The sequence below is a fragment of the Callorhinchus milii genome, unplaced genomic scaffold, assembly GCF_018977255.1.
Source record: "Callorhinchus milii isolate IMCB2004 unplaced genomic scaffold, IMCB_Cmil_1.0 Scaffold3, whole genome shotgun sequence".
Taxonomy (NCBI): domain Eukaryota; kingdom Metazoa; phylum Chordata; class Chondrichthyes; order Chimaeriformes; family Callorhinchidae; genus Callorhinchus; species Callorhinchus milii.
Window position 1 is genome coordinate 83229908 of NW_024704744.1, and position 19464 is coordinate 83249371.

The window sequence follows — 19464 nt, forward strand, 5'->3', positions numbered from 1 at the left end:
TCGTAGATCAAGCATCCCAGTGCCATTGGACTAGATGTTGGACAACAGATTCAGGTATTTCTCATAGTTGGTATTAAACATCAGTATAATGCATTAGAATCCCTTTATTTGTGTAATGGATTCTTACTAGTAGTCTAACCTATTACCTAAATTTGTATAAAATATAACTTTTTCGATGAAATGGTAAAAATGAGATTTTATACAAATAAAACAAGTTGCAACTCAAATTGGACTTCATTCTAATACCTGAGAAAACTTTTAGAATGTGAATATCAAATCTTGCATTGGTTTCACATTAATATTTAAGAGTAAAATGTGTACTCTGGATATGATACATTTGGTCTGTGATCCTGTACTTCCTCGTAGCCTAACATAAACACAAGCTTCTCGTGTTCAACCTGTAACACTCACTCCTGCAGCGATAAATCTGTGTTAATATACAGTAAAAATGTAGGCTGAGTTAAGGGAACGAATGAATTAATGAATGTTTAACTGCTAAGGCAGCGACAGTATAATGGAAACAAATATTTCTCTTCATAGGTGAAATATTTTGGCCGGGACCCCACAGATGGAAGGATGAGACTTTCCCGCAAAGTACTACAATCTCTAGCTACATCAGTAGTTAAAAACCTGAATGATAAAAACAGTATTGTGATAGGAACAAGCAATTCTACATCATCCACAGCTTCCTCATAGCTGTCTAGAGATTATTACAAGAAACAGTGATGAAAATTGAATTAGGTAACTCCAATAACTCTTTCAGCCAAATAGACTTTTTAGTTAAATAAAACAAGCTGGAAATTATTGTAATATATTTTCTATATTAATCAGGAGTGAATAAATCCATTTTTGTATACTGATCTTTTCCTTGATTGCTATTGTAATTGAGAATGTGTTCTTCCTGTAAAACGTTTGATGTAATAAAATATTAATGATATTGAGTTGAAGTGTAATTCCAAAATTAACCATAGTTTGCTGCCATGTTCACCTACAAAATACAGTAATTACTAGTTTAATCAATATTTCTAGGGTTTGCAGTTTCAACAATGATGGAACACTTCAAAACTTTTTTTACACACAGATCTACTCTACATTTGTAAAATACTAAGGGTATTGAGTTTTAAAAACGCATTAATCATCTCCTTTTTCTATAGTCATACTAATACAAAGTTGTATTCAATTGGAATTGATATTTTTTGTATAACTCTAATAATGTTTTGAACTTTTCACTTGGGTTTCTCTCTACGTTTTAAATCCAGTGCGTATTACAGATTCAAGCCACTAACATTTTTTTTAAATGTTGCCTATGCTAATCTATGCTTGGCGAAAACAGTGTAGTTATGGTAGGAATATCTTTTATTCTCTTCAGAACCACTCTTTTGTATGTCAAGGGTAACAACTGCTTCAATGATGTTCTTGAATTCATGCTACAGCACTCCATATTTGGAGTAAATATAAAGTTTAACCTGGTGTTACCGCAACACTTAATTGTTAAACATGAGATTACTAGCACTAGTAAATCTTACATTTTGATATGTTACTTATTTGCTATTATTTGAGTTTAACAGCTCAAACCACATAGTGTTATTGAGAGCACTGCCTGTGTAGTTTTCCACTGCTTGTTAGCGAGAACCACTGTACCATCAAGCCTTTGGCTTGTAGGGTTAGTGCAGTGACTGTATTTTGTAGACGTAGGTGGCAGCCTATTTGTGCACAGTTATATCCCACAACAGCCATGAATGCAATCCAGTCGTTGGGTAAAATGGACTAAAGCCGCCCAGTTTCATTCACATCCAAACACAAATGTCTGAAAGGAAAAATGATGGATCGTACAGACTTTTGGAATTCATAGTATATAAAATCTAATAATGTAGTAAATACTGCTTCGGTTGGGTTGCTATTTTATGTATTTTTATAAAAAGTGGGTTTTCAGTAAAATTCCAAAAGAACAGATCAAAACCAGTGGATGGGTGGCGGTGGGCAGAGAGGTGGTGCGGTTCAGGGGGACGTTTCGTACGTGACCGGATGAAAGAACCGAAACGAGAGGGTCTCTTTAAATATGCAGATGAGGCGGGCGGGCGGGCGAGGGGCGGGGCTTCAAGTGCGGCTGACGTCACGGGCTCTGGTTGTGTGCGAGGGGGAGAGGGAGCCGGGGCCCTGCGAGCTGGCGCGGGAAACCCCGTTCGCCGCTTGATTCGCCTCGGATCGGGTTACAAGATGGCGGCTGTTGCGCTGCGGTGAGAGGGGCATTCGCTGAGGGGGGAAAAAGGAAGGCCAGGCCCGGAGCCCGAGCCGGCCCTTTGCCTCTTTACGTTCGCTTTTTATTTTCTTTTTCTCTCTCTCTCTCTCTCCTCTACCACCCGCAGCACCTCCGCCCCCTCCCCCTCTCCCCCAAACAAGAAGGGTTTCCATTTGCCATTTTGTTTTCGCCGTTTCACCCTCTCCTCCGTTATCTCACTGACCCAACATCCTCCTCCTCCTCCCCTCGAGTCGAGTCGTGACAACATGTCGGTTATCGCTCGGTTCGCGATTCCCTTCTCATTGTAATATCGCGGCGGAGAAGAACTAGAAGAAGGGAGGAGGAGGGGAGAGGGAGGGAGAGAGAGAGAGAGAAAAAAAACATACACAACACACACACAACAGACGTACCCGAACAGAGAGAGAGAGAGAGAGACGGTGGGTGAAGGACGTCTCTTTTACCGGAGGAGCGAGAGAGAGAGAGAGAGAGAAAAAAGCAGGCGATAAACAAAATAAAGCGAGAGAGGAGAGGAGGGAGGGAGGGAGGGAGCACCATGTCGGATACGCGGAGGCGGGTGAAAGTCTACACGCTGAACGAGGATCGACAATGGGACGACAGGGGCACCGGGCATGTGTCTTCCACCTACGTGGACCGGCTCAATGGGATGTCCTTGCTGGTCCGCGCCGAGTCCGACGGTAAGAGCTGCCGTGAGAAGGGCATTTATTTAACCGAGGCCCGCGAGAGGAAAATGGGTTGTGAGGGGTGGCGGTGGTGGTGGGGGGGGGGAGGGCGCGGGGGGGGGAGAGAGAGAGAAGATGCAATTGCACGTTTAACCAAACAAAAACGTGCAATTAACTGTTGTCTCCTTGGAAAATGGCCCTGAATCGGGTTTGTTTTACATGTATTATTTTCTTCCGCAATACTTTTTTTTTGACTGACTGAGGGTTCGTAAAGAATACAGTGCGGGGATGGTATTGAAGATGTGCGTGATGCATAAGCAGGAAAAGTGCGTGAGTGAGTGCGTTTTGGAACGGGTGGGGGGGGGGGGGGGTGCTGGAGAGGAAAGGGTGAGCAGATTTAAATACAGCAATGTTACCATGTATGATCAGCAGTGGTGTAGAGCAGGTGGGAGATGTATTTTACATCTGACTGTTTTTTTTTAAAGTCTTTCTCCTCCCCCACCCCTCCCCGCAGGATCCCTTCTGTTGGAATCAAAGATCAATCCGAATACTGCTTATCAGAAACAGCAAGTAAGTTGTGTAACATATTGTGCACGCAAGGATCTCGTCTCAAGAGCTATGCCACAGGAGCTGTTGCGGTTTTTTTAACTGTAATTTTCTCGTCAATGAATCGAGGTAGCCAAGGGATAACTCACTCATCATCAAAATGATGGACACTTAATTACGTATTTTTTATCTTAAATTTCATGATTGCCCAGCAATGTAGGTTGTAAGTGCTGATTGTGTGCAGATTATTTTTGAATGGTACTTCATTCTAATACTTAAATTTAAAATAACTGCACAAAGCAATATATGTGACCTAAATGGCTCATGAGTGGAATATTTCATGAGCAGTTAGCTTCATATGATTTCCAGGTGAAGAATCAATTGTGACCTCTATTGTTTTGCAATACAGGATACATTGATTGTTTGGTCAGAAGCGGATAATTACGACTTGGCTTTAAGCTTTCAAGAAAAAGCTGGATGCGATGAAATCTGGGAGAAAATTTGCCAGGTACAGTATATACACAACCATAATTATATCAGATAGCATAAGTACAATCTGTCCTGCATTCCATACTTTCACCTACAAATATACAGTCATTACGGTAAAAACTTGTGGAGCTCTTTGAGACGTCTCAACGCCGTGATAAAGCATTATGTCAAATGCAAGGATTGTTTTTACTTTGAACCCAGTTTGGAAAAGAGCAGTAGGTTATTCAAATTGTGATTAACATTTGAGTTGAAAGTTATAAGGGAGAATTATAACTAATAATAGATAATATTCTAATATTTGAAACCCAATAAATTGTGTAGTAAACACATCTGGTGTATACTTATTATTCCTGTTTTGCGCAACACACACTGTAGTTGCTTTTTGGGAGGCAAATATGTGTGTTTAATTTCTATATATGTAAAATGTATTTGTGTTTTGTTAGGAACTATAAATTTTGGAGTACCATTCAGTACATTTTCTAACTGCATTCATAAGTTGAAAAGCATAATGTTAGCTTTTTAGAAATAAACATGTATGTTGTAAAGTAAAGATCATTGTAGGTGGTGTGATTTTAAGAGTTTGAAGATATAGAGGCTTTTATGTTTGTTGTTGAACTTCATGTCATCAATTGGTCTGAGATTTTCTCCATGTATGTCAGTTTATACAATTAATTTTATTATCTTGTCTCGTATTAAAAATAGTTTGTTTAAATGTAAGTTACTGGTCAGTGTTCTTGTGGTTTTTGTTTGGGTAAACTGGAAAATCGGGATGCTTGGCATTCTAAAATAGAAGGTGATCTTGTTCCCGCAGAGATCTAAAAGCCCTTATTTATTGGTTGCTTTAGTATATTAAAGGGGGTTGTTTGTATGGCATAATTAGTAATTGCAATGTAGAGCTCCAGTAATTTCTACTAACAATGTATCAGTTACAAAAAGGCAGTTAAGGTTAGTTCCTTAGTTGAAATCCATATTGGAAAATTTACTTAGTACTTTCAGAACCAAAACTTTTGAAGCGAACCGTTTTGATTGCAATTAATGATTCAGACTTAACATATTGTACACACACCAAGCACTTCGTAGGAATAAATGAGATGAATTTGAACAGTGCCTACCCTAGCACATTTGTATTATTTCGTGGAGAGCTAGGGGAATTTGTATTTTTGTCCACAGACCCTATTGGGTAACAGTTGAAAATTGAATTAGTCATAGTGGTACTGGTGAGTAGTACCAGTGGTTAATCCGTATAAGATTTGTTCATAGTGGTAAATTAGATTGTTTTTTGGTCAGCAAGGAGGCTCACGCAGCTGAAAGCTATCGCTATGCTTGAGTATCCAAACCAGACAAAGTTCAACATGCATTTCCTCCTATGTATGAAAATATCCCTTTGGAATAGTGTGTGCATTTTCTCTCCCGGAGTTATGTACCTTACTTGCTAATTCTGGAAAGTAATAGGTATAGATTAGCAAGGCCTCGGGTCCCATGAATGTGCTTTGGGGTACTGTTGGAGATTATCGAGGTAGGATCACCCCATCCATTAATGACTTTGGCTTGCATGATTAACATGAGCCCAGTGGGAAGAATTCCTGTCCCCAGTGGCTGGTCTGCCCCTTCAATTTTTGCTGATGAGCTGGGCTGGCTTGTCACCAACAGTATCCTGAGGTACTGCATATCACCTTGTTCAGTAACAGGACTTATGAGACTACCTCAGAGAATTGCTGTGATTCTGATATTTCATTGCCAGGCACATCACATTGAATTGAACTGAACCTCCAGGGGACCCAACTCACCTTTCCCCTTTCTGTGGATAATAGTCCCTAATCATCTGGTAGGCATTGGCTGAGTCCTTGCAGGTGGTACCAGGAATTCCTTTTGAGCCTCTTGGTCAACAGCACTATTCAGCATATAATGCATGAGAGCATCAGCATTATGTTTATGCCCATAACTCGCATCCACAACCCTACTCATTACGTTTTTGAAACTTGTCCCCTACAAACAGAAAAAAGCAAAAATAAATATCTTGGTTCATGTTTCTTTCTTGACACTACAAAGGTTGTTCTGCATTGCAGCAAAAAAGAATCCGTGTAAGTGCAGCAAAGCCACTTTTGAGTTTTGCATTTTGATTTTTCTAATGTTAGATAAAAGCAGATTTGCTAAAACTGGAAATTTTACAGGCAGTTGGAAAGCAGTGAACAGAGTACAATATAGAACCATAATTTACAGCACAGAAATCCATTCGGCCCATTGTTTCTGTGTTGGCTCTTTTAAAGAGCAATCCTTTCAGTCCTATTTACATGCCCTTTCCCCATACGCCTGTAGTTTACTTGTTTTTTTTAGATATTTGTTAACTTTTGAAAGCTAAAAAGGATTCTGCTTCAGCTACTTCTCCCAGGGCTATTTCATATTCTAACTCTGTTCATGAAAAAAAATCTCCGGCCCTCTTCATTTGTTACATATGGACAAAAGTCATGCCTCCCCATCAAAAATAATGAGTATGCTTCCACTACTCTAAAAACAAGACATTAGTATCCATTGCTGTACCATTTATTTTCATAACTGAGGATGGGGGTGATTGGCTCACTGAGCATGGTGTGGGAAAGGACACAGGCTCCAAGGAAGTGCTGGGAGTCCACAAGAAGGGCATTGGCATAGTCAAGCTTGGAAGTGATGAAAGCATGGCTGAGGGTTTTTTGATAGAGGTACAATTGCACCTGCATTGTGAAGATGAGCTGCTTGAAGCATTTTTGGAGGAGGGAGGTGTTTAGTCTCCTTCACTTTGATTGGGCATGTGGTTGTACAAAACTGAAGTTGAAGCTTTACTATAGGTATGAGGTTTAAAAGCACTTCAGAACAATTGTGTTTGAATGATCGTTTGGATTTTGGAAAAAATAATTTACAAAAGTAATCTTTTGATTTGTTACTAGTGTCATTAGTGGTTCCAATAAAACAACAAAATTACATTTGTATAGTGCCTTTTACGTCGGGAGGACACCCAAAGGAATTGGACAATCAGTGTTTCAGACTTGAGTTGGGGATCGAGGAGGGTGGAGGGCAGGTCGAGGAGAAGTTTCTTGAGATGGGTCCTGAAGGAGGCAAGGGAGGGGGCAAGGCAGAGAGACTGCGAGATGGAGTGCTAGAGGGTGGGGGTAGGGTGGCTGAAGGCCCGCCTGCCAATGGTGGGGCGGGCGAGGCGACAGATGTGAAGCATGCCGGAGCCCGCGGAGTGGAGGGAGCGGGCAGGTCGCTAGGGGGTTAGGAGGTGGCAGAGGTAGGAGAAGCAAGGCCATGGAAGGCTTTGAAGGTGAGGACCAGGATCTTGAACTGTATCCTCTGTGTGATAGGAAGCCAGTGGAGTTGGGCGAAGATGGGGGTAATAGGGTCACAGAGCATGGTGCGGGAGAGGGCACGGGCTGCAGAGTTCTGGGTGATCTGCAACCTATGGAGGGAGGAGTTGGAGAGTCTGACAAGCAGAGAGTTTGCATAGTCAAACCTGGATGTTACAAATGCGTGTATGTGGATTTTGGCAGCCTGCGGTGTGAGACGTGGTGGAGCCAGGTGATGTTGCAGAGGTGGGGGAATGTCATTGCACAGGTGTGGGGCAGAAAGGATGGTGATGCTGTCAGCGCCTGAGGTGTGGAGGCGCTGATGGGAGCCAATCAGGAGAGCCTCAGTCTTGTTGACATTCAACTGAAGAAAGTTAGCTCTCATCCAGGACTTGATGTCTAACGGACATTCTGTCTGGACAGCAACGTTCCTAGAGTCTAGAGTGGAGGCAGAGAGATATAATTGTGTGTCATATATGTGGAAGTTGACCCCATGTCTGCAGATGATGTCACCAAGAGGGAGCATATAGATATTGAAGGGGGGTGACCCAAGGACAGAGCCCTGAGGAACACCTCACGAGATGGTGTGGGGCTAAAGGAGAAACTGCTTATGGAGATGAAGTGGAGACGGTATGAGAGGTCGGATCTGAACCATTCAAGGACAGAACCACAAAGATTGAGGTGAGAGGAGAGGCGGTGGAGGAGGATAGAGTGGTCAATGATATCAAAGGCAGCAGAGAGTACGAGGAGGCAGAGGTAGCCCTGGTCGCAGATAGACGACATGTCATTTGTCACTTTGACCAAAGCTGTTTCTGTGCTGTGGACAGCATGGAAACCCAATTCGAAGGGTTTGTGGCGAGAGAGGAAGGAGCGAAGCTGGGAAGCAATGACTCGTTCCAGGACCTTGAAAGGGAGATTGGCGATGCAGTGGTAGTTTGAGAGCAGGGATGGGTCCAGGGAGGTTTTTTTTAAAGGATAGGCATGATGGCCGTTTTTAGAGGGGTGGGAACAGTCCCAGTGGACAGAGAGAGGTTTATGATGTTTTTCAGATTTTCAGATAAATAATAATCCTTGCAATTGATAAAGATCCTTATCACGTCTTCAAGACATTTAAAATATGAATTCAAAATATTTTTTTAAAATGAAATTTGGAACGTGCCATACATAAGTTTAAAAACTTATTTCTCTTGTTGCATAACAACCTTTCTTGACTTCCACAGGTTTTTAAAAGACCAGTTGGGTTTTCAATTAGTCTAATTTCAGCAAGGGGGCATTCGGTGCAAACTTTATTCCAATTGTACGTTTTTCTTTTCAGATCAGTAGAGACGGCACTTAAGTTGTCATCTGCTTTTTCAAAAGCAGATCCAACTCCTGTTCATCATTTTGCAGTTTATTTGAAAAATACCTACATACAATGTTATTTACCCATCTGTTTATCCAAGACAGCTGCTGCTTGCCAGGTCTGTTTTCCTTTGTGAGACGTTCTGAGACCTTTTCCTACATGAAAGATGCTGTATAAATGCAACTTATTGAAACCATTTTGCATTTGGTTACATCTATCCAGTCTTTCTTTGCATCCTGGTGCTTTAGATATGTGACAACTACCTCTCTAATCAATTCTTCCTTTCCTCCCTTCACAAGAAAGCGCCTAGCTCCAGATAGGAAATTGATTATAATATGTACAATGGTAGAGTATACTTGATGGGCCGAATGGTGCAATGTTGCTCCTGTGGTACCCACTATTAATGTACAATTGCAGTAGTTATATTAAGATTACTTGGAAGCATTAGATGCCTCTTGTGGAAGGGCTTACCCATATCAAAATGTTTGGAAGTGTCAGTATACTGAGTGGTGTAGGCTTGCACAGACCATCCTCAGAATTAGCGTATTTCCCTCCTAGGGAGAGAGAAAATATAGCGGTGAAGTTCTCAGATTATTCTTGTGCAGCGTTAAGAACTGATTATAGATGGAGTTAAAAGTTGCCTCTGAGCACGTGGGCTCTGGTGAAAAATAGAGAATAGATTTTTTTTTAAAAAATGCAGAACTGAAGTTCTGTTGACATTTTCCTAGTATAGGAAAGTAGCAGGTCATTTGGCCCATCGTTTCTATACCAGTGCTATGTTACAACAACAACAACAAGATTCCATTTATAAAGCGCCTTTCACGTCAGGAGGATGTTACTCTGCGGCCCGTGTTCTCTCCTGCACTAGGCTCCGCGACCCTATCACCCCCATCCTCGCCCAACTCCACTGGCTTCCCATCACACAGAGGATACAGTTCAAGATCCTGGTCCTTACCTTCAAAGCCCTCCACGGTCTTGCTCCCCACTACCTCTGCGACCTCCTAACCCCTACCATCCTGTTCGCTCACTCCAGTCAGCGGGCTCCGGCCTCTTTCACATCCCCCCGCCTCGTTCGCCCCACTATTGGCAGGCGGGCCTTCCGCCACTCTGCCCCCACCCTCTGAAACTCCATCCCGCAGTGCCTCCGCCTCACCCCCCTCCCTTGCCACCTTCAAGACCCATCTCAAGACCCTCCTCTTTGACCATGCTTTCGATCTTCCTGCTTCCCCCACCCCCCACCCTCCATCGTTCCCCAGCGCGGGTCCGTAACTCTGTCTGTCCAGCTCCTTAGGACGTCCTTCTGACGTGAAAGGCGCTTTACAAATGTAATTTTGTTGTTGTGATGTTGTGTATGTAAGAGAAACTTCTCATACACAGAGCTCAGTGACTGTTGAGGATAATTGAATAACTTGCTATCAAAGTGAGTTGTGTACAGATATCACACTTAATATTTTTCAGTTACCATACTGTTTAATAATTTTATAATTATTTTGGTTTTGGAGTGGTTTGTTTTTTTGCGTTCCATCTTGATTTGGCTTGTCAGTATTCTGAAAGCCTATTTAAAATTAAGGTGATTATCTTGACATTTCTCTACAAATTGAATTTTAAACCACTGTTCTGGCTGACTGCCCCTTTATTTGTAGTTTCAGTGTCTGCATAATGTATGCAAGGCAAAGTGATCTTAAATTGTAGTCTTCATTTGTGAGTCACAGATCTGGAGTAATGTGAGTTTATACCTGCATAAAGCAAGGAATCTGATCCTAGTTTGTTGTGATGCCAACATTACTGGAACTCTATGCCACTGGTGGTATGGTCTGGCAGAAGTGTGACTAGCTTCCAGGGGTGAGCGACCATTGATGATGCCTTTTCCTCTCCTACCTATGGGGTAGAGCCCAGCCTTCCATTTTGCATATTTCTGTTGTAACATGGCAGATCAGGAACATGCTAATTTACCACTGCTACATTGGCACAACATGTTGTGACATTGGTATTTTTCACCATTTTTATATTTTAATTGGATTCACTGAATGCTGATATTGCGGAATTGCCACACTATTTTGGATTCTGTTAATTATGTGTTCCTATCCATGCTATCATTGAAATTGCATCTGTAAACCCAAAACATTCTACACTACACCTGTTAGAATAACTGCTCCACAGTTTCCAGAGTCATATCTGTCTTTTTTTCTGAATATCATTTACTATCTTTGGACCTCTGATGGTGTTAATTCTAAAGTTATCTGGTTACTTTTCTAGACATTTATTCCTAATATGCATTGAAGAACTGATGCAGCCTGTAACGCTATCTTAGTATTTTTTTTAAAAACGCTTCTATTTATCTGCAATTAGCTTTTCTAATTCGTTCTTGTTACTATTAACTGATATATTAGCTTAGTTACTGGTCGCCTTTATGTACAATTCAATCCTGAATATTTTTGTTTTATTGTACTTTTATTTACTTTGTCTCCTTAATTCCCTACATCCCATATGCCAGACTTAAGCTAAATTGTTTGAGGGCAGGAGTTTATTGATCGCTGTTGTATAACTCTTTAACAATTTGTAAAAACTTTGGGATTGCCAGGTTTGGGAATATTGCACAGTAACTTGCTGAACATGGATGAGTTAGAAATGGAGCAAAAATTCTGGTTACTAACCAGGGATGTCCCCTCTCTCTTCACCCCCCCATGTATAAACAACCTTGCCCTGTTCTTCAAATCTCTTCCTTCTCTTGCCCACCCTACCTTTGCATCTCCATGTCCATTCTCTTCCAAATTGCGGCCAATACTTTCCAGAATTAGGTAAGCAGGATGCGTCCCTTCAGGGAGAGAGTGAGCATTCCATTCCAGCAACCCATCTCTGGGATTTCCATGTGTAGGTTGGTTGCATGGAAATCTCAGCTTGGTTTGGATACTCCTCAGCATGGTGATGGGTTTCCGCGTGCATCAGACACCTGGCCGACCCCCCTCCCCCCCAAAATAGTGATTCTCCCTTGAGCCCTCTAACTCAGGTTTCCTATACGTCTTTCACCTTCACCATTTGGTAGCTGACCTATCTGCATGCACTTTCTGGAATTTTTCAGAAAACCTTTCACCTGTCACTTTCTTCAAAACCATCTTTAAACATGTTTCTTTATGTTGCATGTTTCATTACCTGAACATTGCATTTGGCCTGCCATTGTACCTGTGACTAGGCTGTATGCCCTTTGAGCTAGCATACATTTTCGCTTTAAAAACTTAATATTTATAGATGGACAGTTACTAGCTAATTAAAATAAATATTGCAAATATGGGCACCTAAGGTCATTATTAAGTACTTATTATTGCGTCATACATTCTCTGATATACATTTAATTCATAAATACATACTTCATACATAAGTTATAACAAATGCAAGTATTGATTCATATATGGCTGTTTGTGGGACATTACTATGCGCAATTGGTCTGCTGTGTTCGCTTACAAACACAGTCACTCCTTTTCACAGTAAATCCTGTGAAGTGCTTTGACATATATCCTTCAAACATGATAAGGCTCTATACCAAATGCAAGGATTCTTCTTATTTTTCCTTTCTAAATATGAGATTCATGGAAGATTTTGAGGAAAAAATGGACCTTGAACCATTAATGAAGTAACTGTCATTAATAGATAGATCAGCTTAATTCAATTGGTAGCACTCCCGCCTCTTGAAAATTGTGTTCAAGCCTCATGTTGAGCTCATAGTCCAAGTTGATAATTCCATTGTAGTTCTGGGGGAATGTTGCATTGTTGTAGATGCCTTTCATCCAACAAAAACTAAACCTGTCTGTTTGTTCAAGTGGACTTCACAGATCCTGGGACACTATTTGAAGAGAAGCATTTCTCTTGGTGCCCTGGCTAACGATTATCCAGATGGATTAATTATTCACTTCATGCCTGTTTGTAGGAACTTGCTGTGCATGGTTGCCTACAAATACACATTCATTGCACTTGACAGCATTCCTTGTAAATTGCATTGAGGCATTTCAATATTATATGTGATATCAAATACAAGTATTATAACTCGGGCATAAAATTAACAAAGTGTACAAGTCACAAAGTAATTAAGAATGGCACAGAAATAGATGTATTTTGCTGTGTTATATGCAAAAATTCCTTATCGAGAAAAGGCAACCTTTACATAGTTCAGTGGAAAATATCCCTTATAATCTTAACAGTTCAATGATATCTAACACAATTTGCAGATTGCAAAGAGGAATGGGTGTTGGTGCCTCGGCGTCATTTAAGTTTTCCAGGCAATGCCAGAAGCAACACAAGCAAACAAAGATTTTATAAAAACTATAAGGTTAAAAGGTAAATGAAATGACCAGACGTAAACCTTTTTCTGTCTCCAAGCCCACAAGAGTATTAGTCTGACATCTAGTAATGACCTACCAGCAAGCAACTCTGCAGGAGGTAATACAGATCAGTATGTTTTTCAGTCCTGGCATCTGAGCTGAGAAATGTCAATACTGACTGAGAACACAGCTGTTAAGAGGCTCTTAGATGAGTCCGGAGACTTGAAATGCAGATCTTAATAGTAGCAGGATTTAAAGACTGATGCCAAAACATAAGTAGACCATCCAATGATCTAATGAGAAGATGGTGAGGTTAGTAAAATTGAAAGATGATTTCAACCTATTAATATGATATCAGGCATGTCATCTGCCGTATGCAAGTATGATTTTCAGTAACTATCTTTCATGATGTTTGCACTGCATTATCTAGTTGGTATATCACTGGTGTTTACTAAGTATTCCTTTCAATAATTATATAATTTATTAAAGTCTTGTATTGAATTTGTAATATTAACTTGTTTCAAATTCATTCTATTTTGACATTTTCCAGGTGCAGGGCCGAGATCCATCACTGGATATCACTCAGGACATCATTGATGAATCTGAAGAGGAACGCTTTGAAGAAATGCCTGAAACTACTCATACAGTTGACCTTCCTCCATGTGAACTAAACAAACTGGAAGAGATTGCTGACCTTGTGACCTCTGTTCTCTCCTCTCCTATTCGAAGGGAGAAGTTAGCACTGGCTCTGGAGAATGAGAGCTACATAAAAAAGTTGCTGCAGCTATTCCAAGTTTGCGAGGACCTTGAGAACACAGAAGGTCTACATCATTTATACGAAATTATCAGAGGCATTTTGTTCCTCAATAAGGCAGCATTGTTTGAGGTTATGTTTTCAGATGAGTGCATTATGGACGTGGTGGGGTGTTTGGAGTATGATCCTTCCTTACCTCAAACGAGGAAGCACAGAGAATTCTTGACCAAAACAGCCAAATTTAAAGAGGTGATACCTATCACAGACACTGAACTGAAGCAAAAAATCCACCAAACGTATCGTGTGCAGTACATCCAGGACATCATATTGCCCACCCCGTCTGTTTTTGAGGAGAACTTTCTGTCCACACTAACTTCTTTTATATTTTTCAACAAAGTGGAGATTGTTAGTATGTTGCAGGTGAGTTATGTTGAATACAAGGTGAGATATCTTGGAAATGATTACTAATGTTGACTTGTCATCCATTGCTTACATTATTTAGGTTTTGTCAAAAAAGAATGAATTTGTGAAAGTTTGCAAAGTTATCAGGATTTGGATCTTTTAAACTCTGGTTGAGGCCCTCGAATTCTATATACAGTAGAAACCCGGTTTGCGGTCACCTCAATAATCCAGCCACCTCACAATTGCGGGCACATTTTCACAGTGTCTTTCATTGTCAATGTTAAAAGATAGGCCGTCTGCTTCAGTAAACCGGGCATCTCACTATTCAGGACAACGGTCATTGATTACAGCCGCTACATCGCCCTCCTCCAGTACAAACACTCCCCATCGCCACTAACCTGTACACAGTGCACTAGGCTTCGGGCTTCTCGCGCTGTTTCCTCAACACTGCTACTCTGGGCGGAGTGGGCTCCGGTTGCACGGCACGGGAAGTGTTGGGATCATGGAAAATCAACTTTGCCCCGGCGCCCGCAGCCAATTCTTGGTAAGTGCTGTATTCGGAGCACGTGGTTTGTATGTACATCGTTTTGATTTAGAGACTGTTGACAAATGTAAACATGCCACCACAGAAGGAGTCATCCTTACTTGAGAGAGTGGACTTAATCAAAAACAGTAAGGGCAAAAGGCATAGACAATTAGCTGTGATCTAAGACATTGGCAGAACACAAGTTGGATGCATTTTCAAAAGGTAGGTTGAATACATGACAGCTTTTGTTTTAAATGTGACAATGCCTTTAATGAGATTGCGAAGTATGGTTGTTGAATGCTCATCACCCTTACCGATTACCAATGCCCTTAACATTACTTCAGTGACCTGAATCAGACGACCTGTTTCAGTAATCAGGTCACCTCACTGAGTAGGTTACTTTTGCCCAGTCCCTGGAGTGATCGAATTGGTGAGGTTCTACTGTAGTTCAAATTTGAGATGTTATTAATAATTACATAATTTAAGTATTACGACATGCTTACTCCACTTGAACAATGTCTTGCCCAACCTCAAAACATACAAGCAAAAGTCAAGTTCTTTTGTTTACTGCAAAACCCTTGCTTACAGCAACTCTCAATAATATTGCCTGATTATTGTTTGATCAAATTGTCGGTTGTTTTGTGCTGTTGGTTGCACATATATTAGAAACTGGGTTGAAACTGACAATTTCTTTATTTGTAAAACATGTAAAACCAACAGAATTGAGACTTTCATCACATCGATCTGAGGTGGACTCAGACCTAGGACTGACAATATGCTTAGCCCACTGCGCTACTGTTCTGCGTCTCCTCGGCAGTGCTTTAAAATATTGGAGTGTTTTATTTATGCACAGTTCTAGTCCTATAATGCAAGTTTAAGTTTTGGCAGAATGACTTCTTAAACCACCTAATTTCTGTTCTAGTTGCTGCATTTGCATGTAGTTAATTCTAGGGATAAGGTTGAGGAAGAGGTCAAATGTGTTTTCTTTGGAGTTAGTGAATCATTCGAAATCTTGGCTAACTTTCATGACATGTTTTGTACCATGTGCTATTGTAGATTTGTGAGATGTTAATGTTTACATAGTTGCTTTTACTATTTTGATGTTCACAGATAGGAATTCCTTTGGAGGTATTGTTTTCTGCTTGGCGCTCTGTATTACTAAAGAGAGATGAATACATGAATTCATTTTATTCGTGGTAAAGGGGGCTAATTTACATGAATAGTTGGTCGCAAAGCAGACAAGGAAACTCATAGTCACCCACACTTAGTATGTTAGAGTTGTAAAGTTAAAACTGCATATGCTATTCTATTGCATCAATTAAATTGATTTCCTTAGTTTGGGATCAGTTGTGTGGTGGTATTTAATGCATGACATGATTCATGTTTAGCAGAATTGCACTTGTAAGATCTTATTTCTGAAAATGTTGGCCTTTGTTTTTTAAAAAAAAAAGAAAAATTGTTTTAGACTTGTATATGTGCTGATGATATTGAGAAAATTGATGGAGAGTTGCTAATCTGAATTTTAGTGGAGACATTCATAAAACCAGGTTTGTTTTGATGTTGGTTGAGCTCCCTTGCACTTTTCAGTTCAATAGTTCCTCTAACTTTCTCTAACATCATCAATCTCCTTTTTCAAAATCAGCTTTGAACAATTTATGAAAAGGTGAAGTAATTGATTTTATGCCTTTTAGTACAAGAATATTTTGCAGTATTCGTCAATGTTTGGGAGGGGTTCCTTAAAGCTCGTAAATGATTGATTAAAACATTTAACTGTGGCTGAATTCCAGTCTGTCATTTATACCAGAATATATGAAATTCTGAAGCACTAATGTTCGCGTAAATATTTTTTTCTTTGAAGCTTGCATTCAGTTTTATTCCATCTTCAATTTAAAAAAAAACTATTTGACTAGTTATTCTGGGGGTAATCTGTATTGTTGGAAGTGCTGTCCTTTGGGTGAGATGTTAATCCCAATTTCCCATATGTGTTTTCAAGTGGACAAGAAAAGGGAATTTCTCTTGTTGTCCTGGCGAACAATTCCCCAAATAAAATTGGTCATTCACTTCATTGCTGTTTGTGGGGCATTGCTCTGTAAGTTTACTGCTGCAATGGACTACAAAAATATAATTGCTGCATTTTCTTGTAAGTCTGTAAAATGTTTTGAGACGATGTGAAAGGCACTGTATCAATGCAAAAAATATTTTTATTCTAATTGCAAGTACCAGTCGGTATTCTTAATTATCTTATCTAACAACGTCTCCTCCCATGCATTTACGGGTAGTGTTCCACAGTGTTCTATACTGTGTCCTCTGCATCATTTGTGTGCTGCTACTCACTGACATTATCCGCAGACATGGAGTTCACTTCCACATGTACCCAGATGATGTCTAACTCCTAACTGCCCGTACTCTCGATTCCAGGAGCACCTCTGTTCTAACCAATTTGCCTGTCATACATCAATTCCTGGATGAGCTCTAACTTCCTCCAGCCAAGGCTTGCCTGCCCAGAACTCTGTAGCCCATATACCCTCCCGCACCAAGCTCTGCAAGCCTATCATACCATTGCTTGCTTGCTCAGTTCCACTGCCACCCCATCTCCCAGCAGCTGAATACAAGATTCTCGTTCTCCCCTTTAGATCCCTGCATGGCTTCGCCCTACTTCGGCAACCTACTGCAATCCTACCAGACCAGTCGTTCACTTTGTTCAATGAACATTGGTGTGCTTCAGGTCCTCTGCCCTTTCAGCAGACCAACTTGCAGCCATTCTGTCCCACTCTTTCAATCTCCATTCCGTAAATCTATCTGCTGCTCACAGCTCATTTCCATCCCGTCTCAAGACATACCTCTTTGACCTCACTTTCCGTCACTTTTTCTCTTCCCTATTCCCTGCAGCTATCACCTACAGCTCAGGTGCCCAGCCAGCACTGTTGATTGCTCTGAGATTATATAGCATTATAGGAAGTAATATGAATATTATTTGTATTGCAATTGCATTCTGCTTAGGCACAAACGTACAACAATTATGCTGCATGATGGCAAACCCAACCATTTTCAACCTTAAAATAGCAATGAAAAGTGATTGAGGCACCATTGAGTTATCTCAGTTTGTAATATTTAGGATTATGCCATATGGTACCTTAGTAGAATGGACTCTGTTCTGAAAGCCTATGTTTTAGTAGTGGATACAATTTACAAAAATAGTGCTTGTTTGTTGCTGAAGTAGGTCACAGTGGCTGTTGAAGAGCTTCTAGACCATTATTCTTGAGTGTATATTTGTGCTCTGCTCTGAAGGATGCTATATGATGTAATTTGAAATGCAATACACTTCAAATATTTGTGCTCCTATTTATCTGTAATAATCTGGAAAGGAAAGTGATTAATGTGGAATTATCTGGTTCTCGTTGCCTCCTGTAAATTATAGTACCATCTGGTGCTTTACAAGCTTCAGAGTGAATTGTACATGTGTGTCCTGCTGCCAAATTCACGCTCATTTTAGAGCATCGGAGCAAGTAAAATCAACGACCTGTGCATGCACAGTAAGGACACACTGGCCCGTGTCCATACAGGGAAACTTAAATTATCCATGTAACTGTCTGCCATTATATCCGTGTAACTGTCTGCCGAAACTGCTGCTTGCAATACAATCTCTGTGGAGTCCTGTAGCTCAGTGGTTAGAGCACTCGCTTTGCAAGCGAGAGACCGGAGTTCAATCCCAGGCAGAGGGCGAAACCTTGGGCAAGTTTCCTTACTCCACACAGAGCCTAATAATAATCCCACCAAAACCAAAAATAATAATAAAAAAATTGGTCATTTTCAATCTACGACTGTTTGTGGGACATTGCTGTGCTCAATTGGCTGCCGCGTTCGCCCACAAATATACAGTCAATTCACTTTACAGTGTGTTCTGTGAAGCGCTTTGGGACGTCCTCCCGACGTGAAAAGCGCTATATCAAATGCAAGGATTATTATTATATAGTATTTTAATATTTTAATCTGGTGGATGATACTAAAGAATATTGCTCACTTATAACATCTTCTTTAATTTTCTGCAGAACAAAACCTTTGTAGTTAGTTTTAAAGATTCATAAAATGTGTTGAATTCCTATCAAGATTTTGTTGCGAAATACTTTTTTATAAAGTGAAACTTCAAGAAAGTAATATATTGTGTTCTAAACTCTTCATATTATACGATACCTGCAAATGGTAAATGACTAATGCAGTGGAGCCCAGAGTTAATGATCACCAATTTGAGAGGGGGTGGGGGGGGGGGGCGTTTATTATGGCAATTAAACAAGGTGCTAATGAGAACTGAAAGTTTCTGTATGTATTTGGATTTAATTGCCCATGCAGTTTTGACTTTTGCATTTAAAACGTACATAAATATTTGAGTTTGCTCTTCTGGAAGAAGAAAGAGTAAAGCAAAAATAGAAACACTGAATGTTGGGCAGCATTCTTCATTTTGGAGTTGTGTCGATTCTGTGCTAGGATCTTCATTTCCTTGTGTGCAGGGTCCAGTGAAGACAGTTCTGGTGCATGAATATGCTATTTTGTATATGTGGAGTTGCGCTGGAAAGTTAGAATAGCAGGCTTACTTGTCAAGTACCTAGACTTTTGTTCTTGTACTTCCTACTGGTGTAAAGTAAGCCGGCCAGGTTTGGGCTGTCAGGGCATGTGGTAATGACGTGTAAGTGAAAGCCAGCTGAATCAGTGCATCTAACGGCAAACGCCGATCGACTTGATTTGGTAGTAAGAGTATTGGCAGAATTTATACCATCTGGAACAGTGCCACCAGTCGAGCCCTATATCACTGGCAAAACAGTAAGTGAAAGCTGAAGTTAATTGTGTTTGGTGTCCTG

The 19464-nt window shown here is 40.5% G+C and overlaps 2 protein-coding genes across 2 annotated transcripts in view; both read left to right on the forward strand.

Moving 5' to 3' along the window:
* Positions 1 to 941, forward strand: part of LOC103177964 (polyribonucleotide nucleotidyltransferase 1, mitochondrial) — a 36756-nt gene extending 35815 nt beyond the window's left edge. The window contains exons 20-21 of the mRNA XM_042333152.1: positions 7 to 54; positions 541 to 941. Coding sequence (XP_042189086.1) covers positions 7 to 54; positions 541 to 696 — 204 coding nt within the window. The 3' untranslated portion in view covers positions 697 to 941. The remainder of the gene's footprint in view (positions 1 to 6; positions 55 to 540) is intronic.
* Positions 942 to 2629: 1688 nt separating this feature from the next.
* The window catches only part of LOC103177965 (serine/threonine-protein phosphatase 4 regulatory subunit 3), a 33907-nt gene continuing 17072 nt past the window's right edge, over positions 2630 to 19464 (forward strand). The window contains exons 1-4 of the mRNA XM_007892389.2: positions 2630 to 2934; positions 3434 to 3489; positions 3875 to 3973; positions 13480 to 14103. Of these exons, the coding sequence (XP_007890580.1) occupies positions 2793 to 2934; positions 3434 to 3489; positions 3875 to 3973; positions 13480 to 14103 (921 nt within the window). The 5' untranslated portion in view covers positions 2630 to 2792. The remainder of the gene's footprint in view (positions 2935 to 3433; positions 3490 to 3874; positions 3974 to 13479; positions 14104 to 19464) is intronic.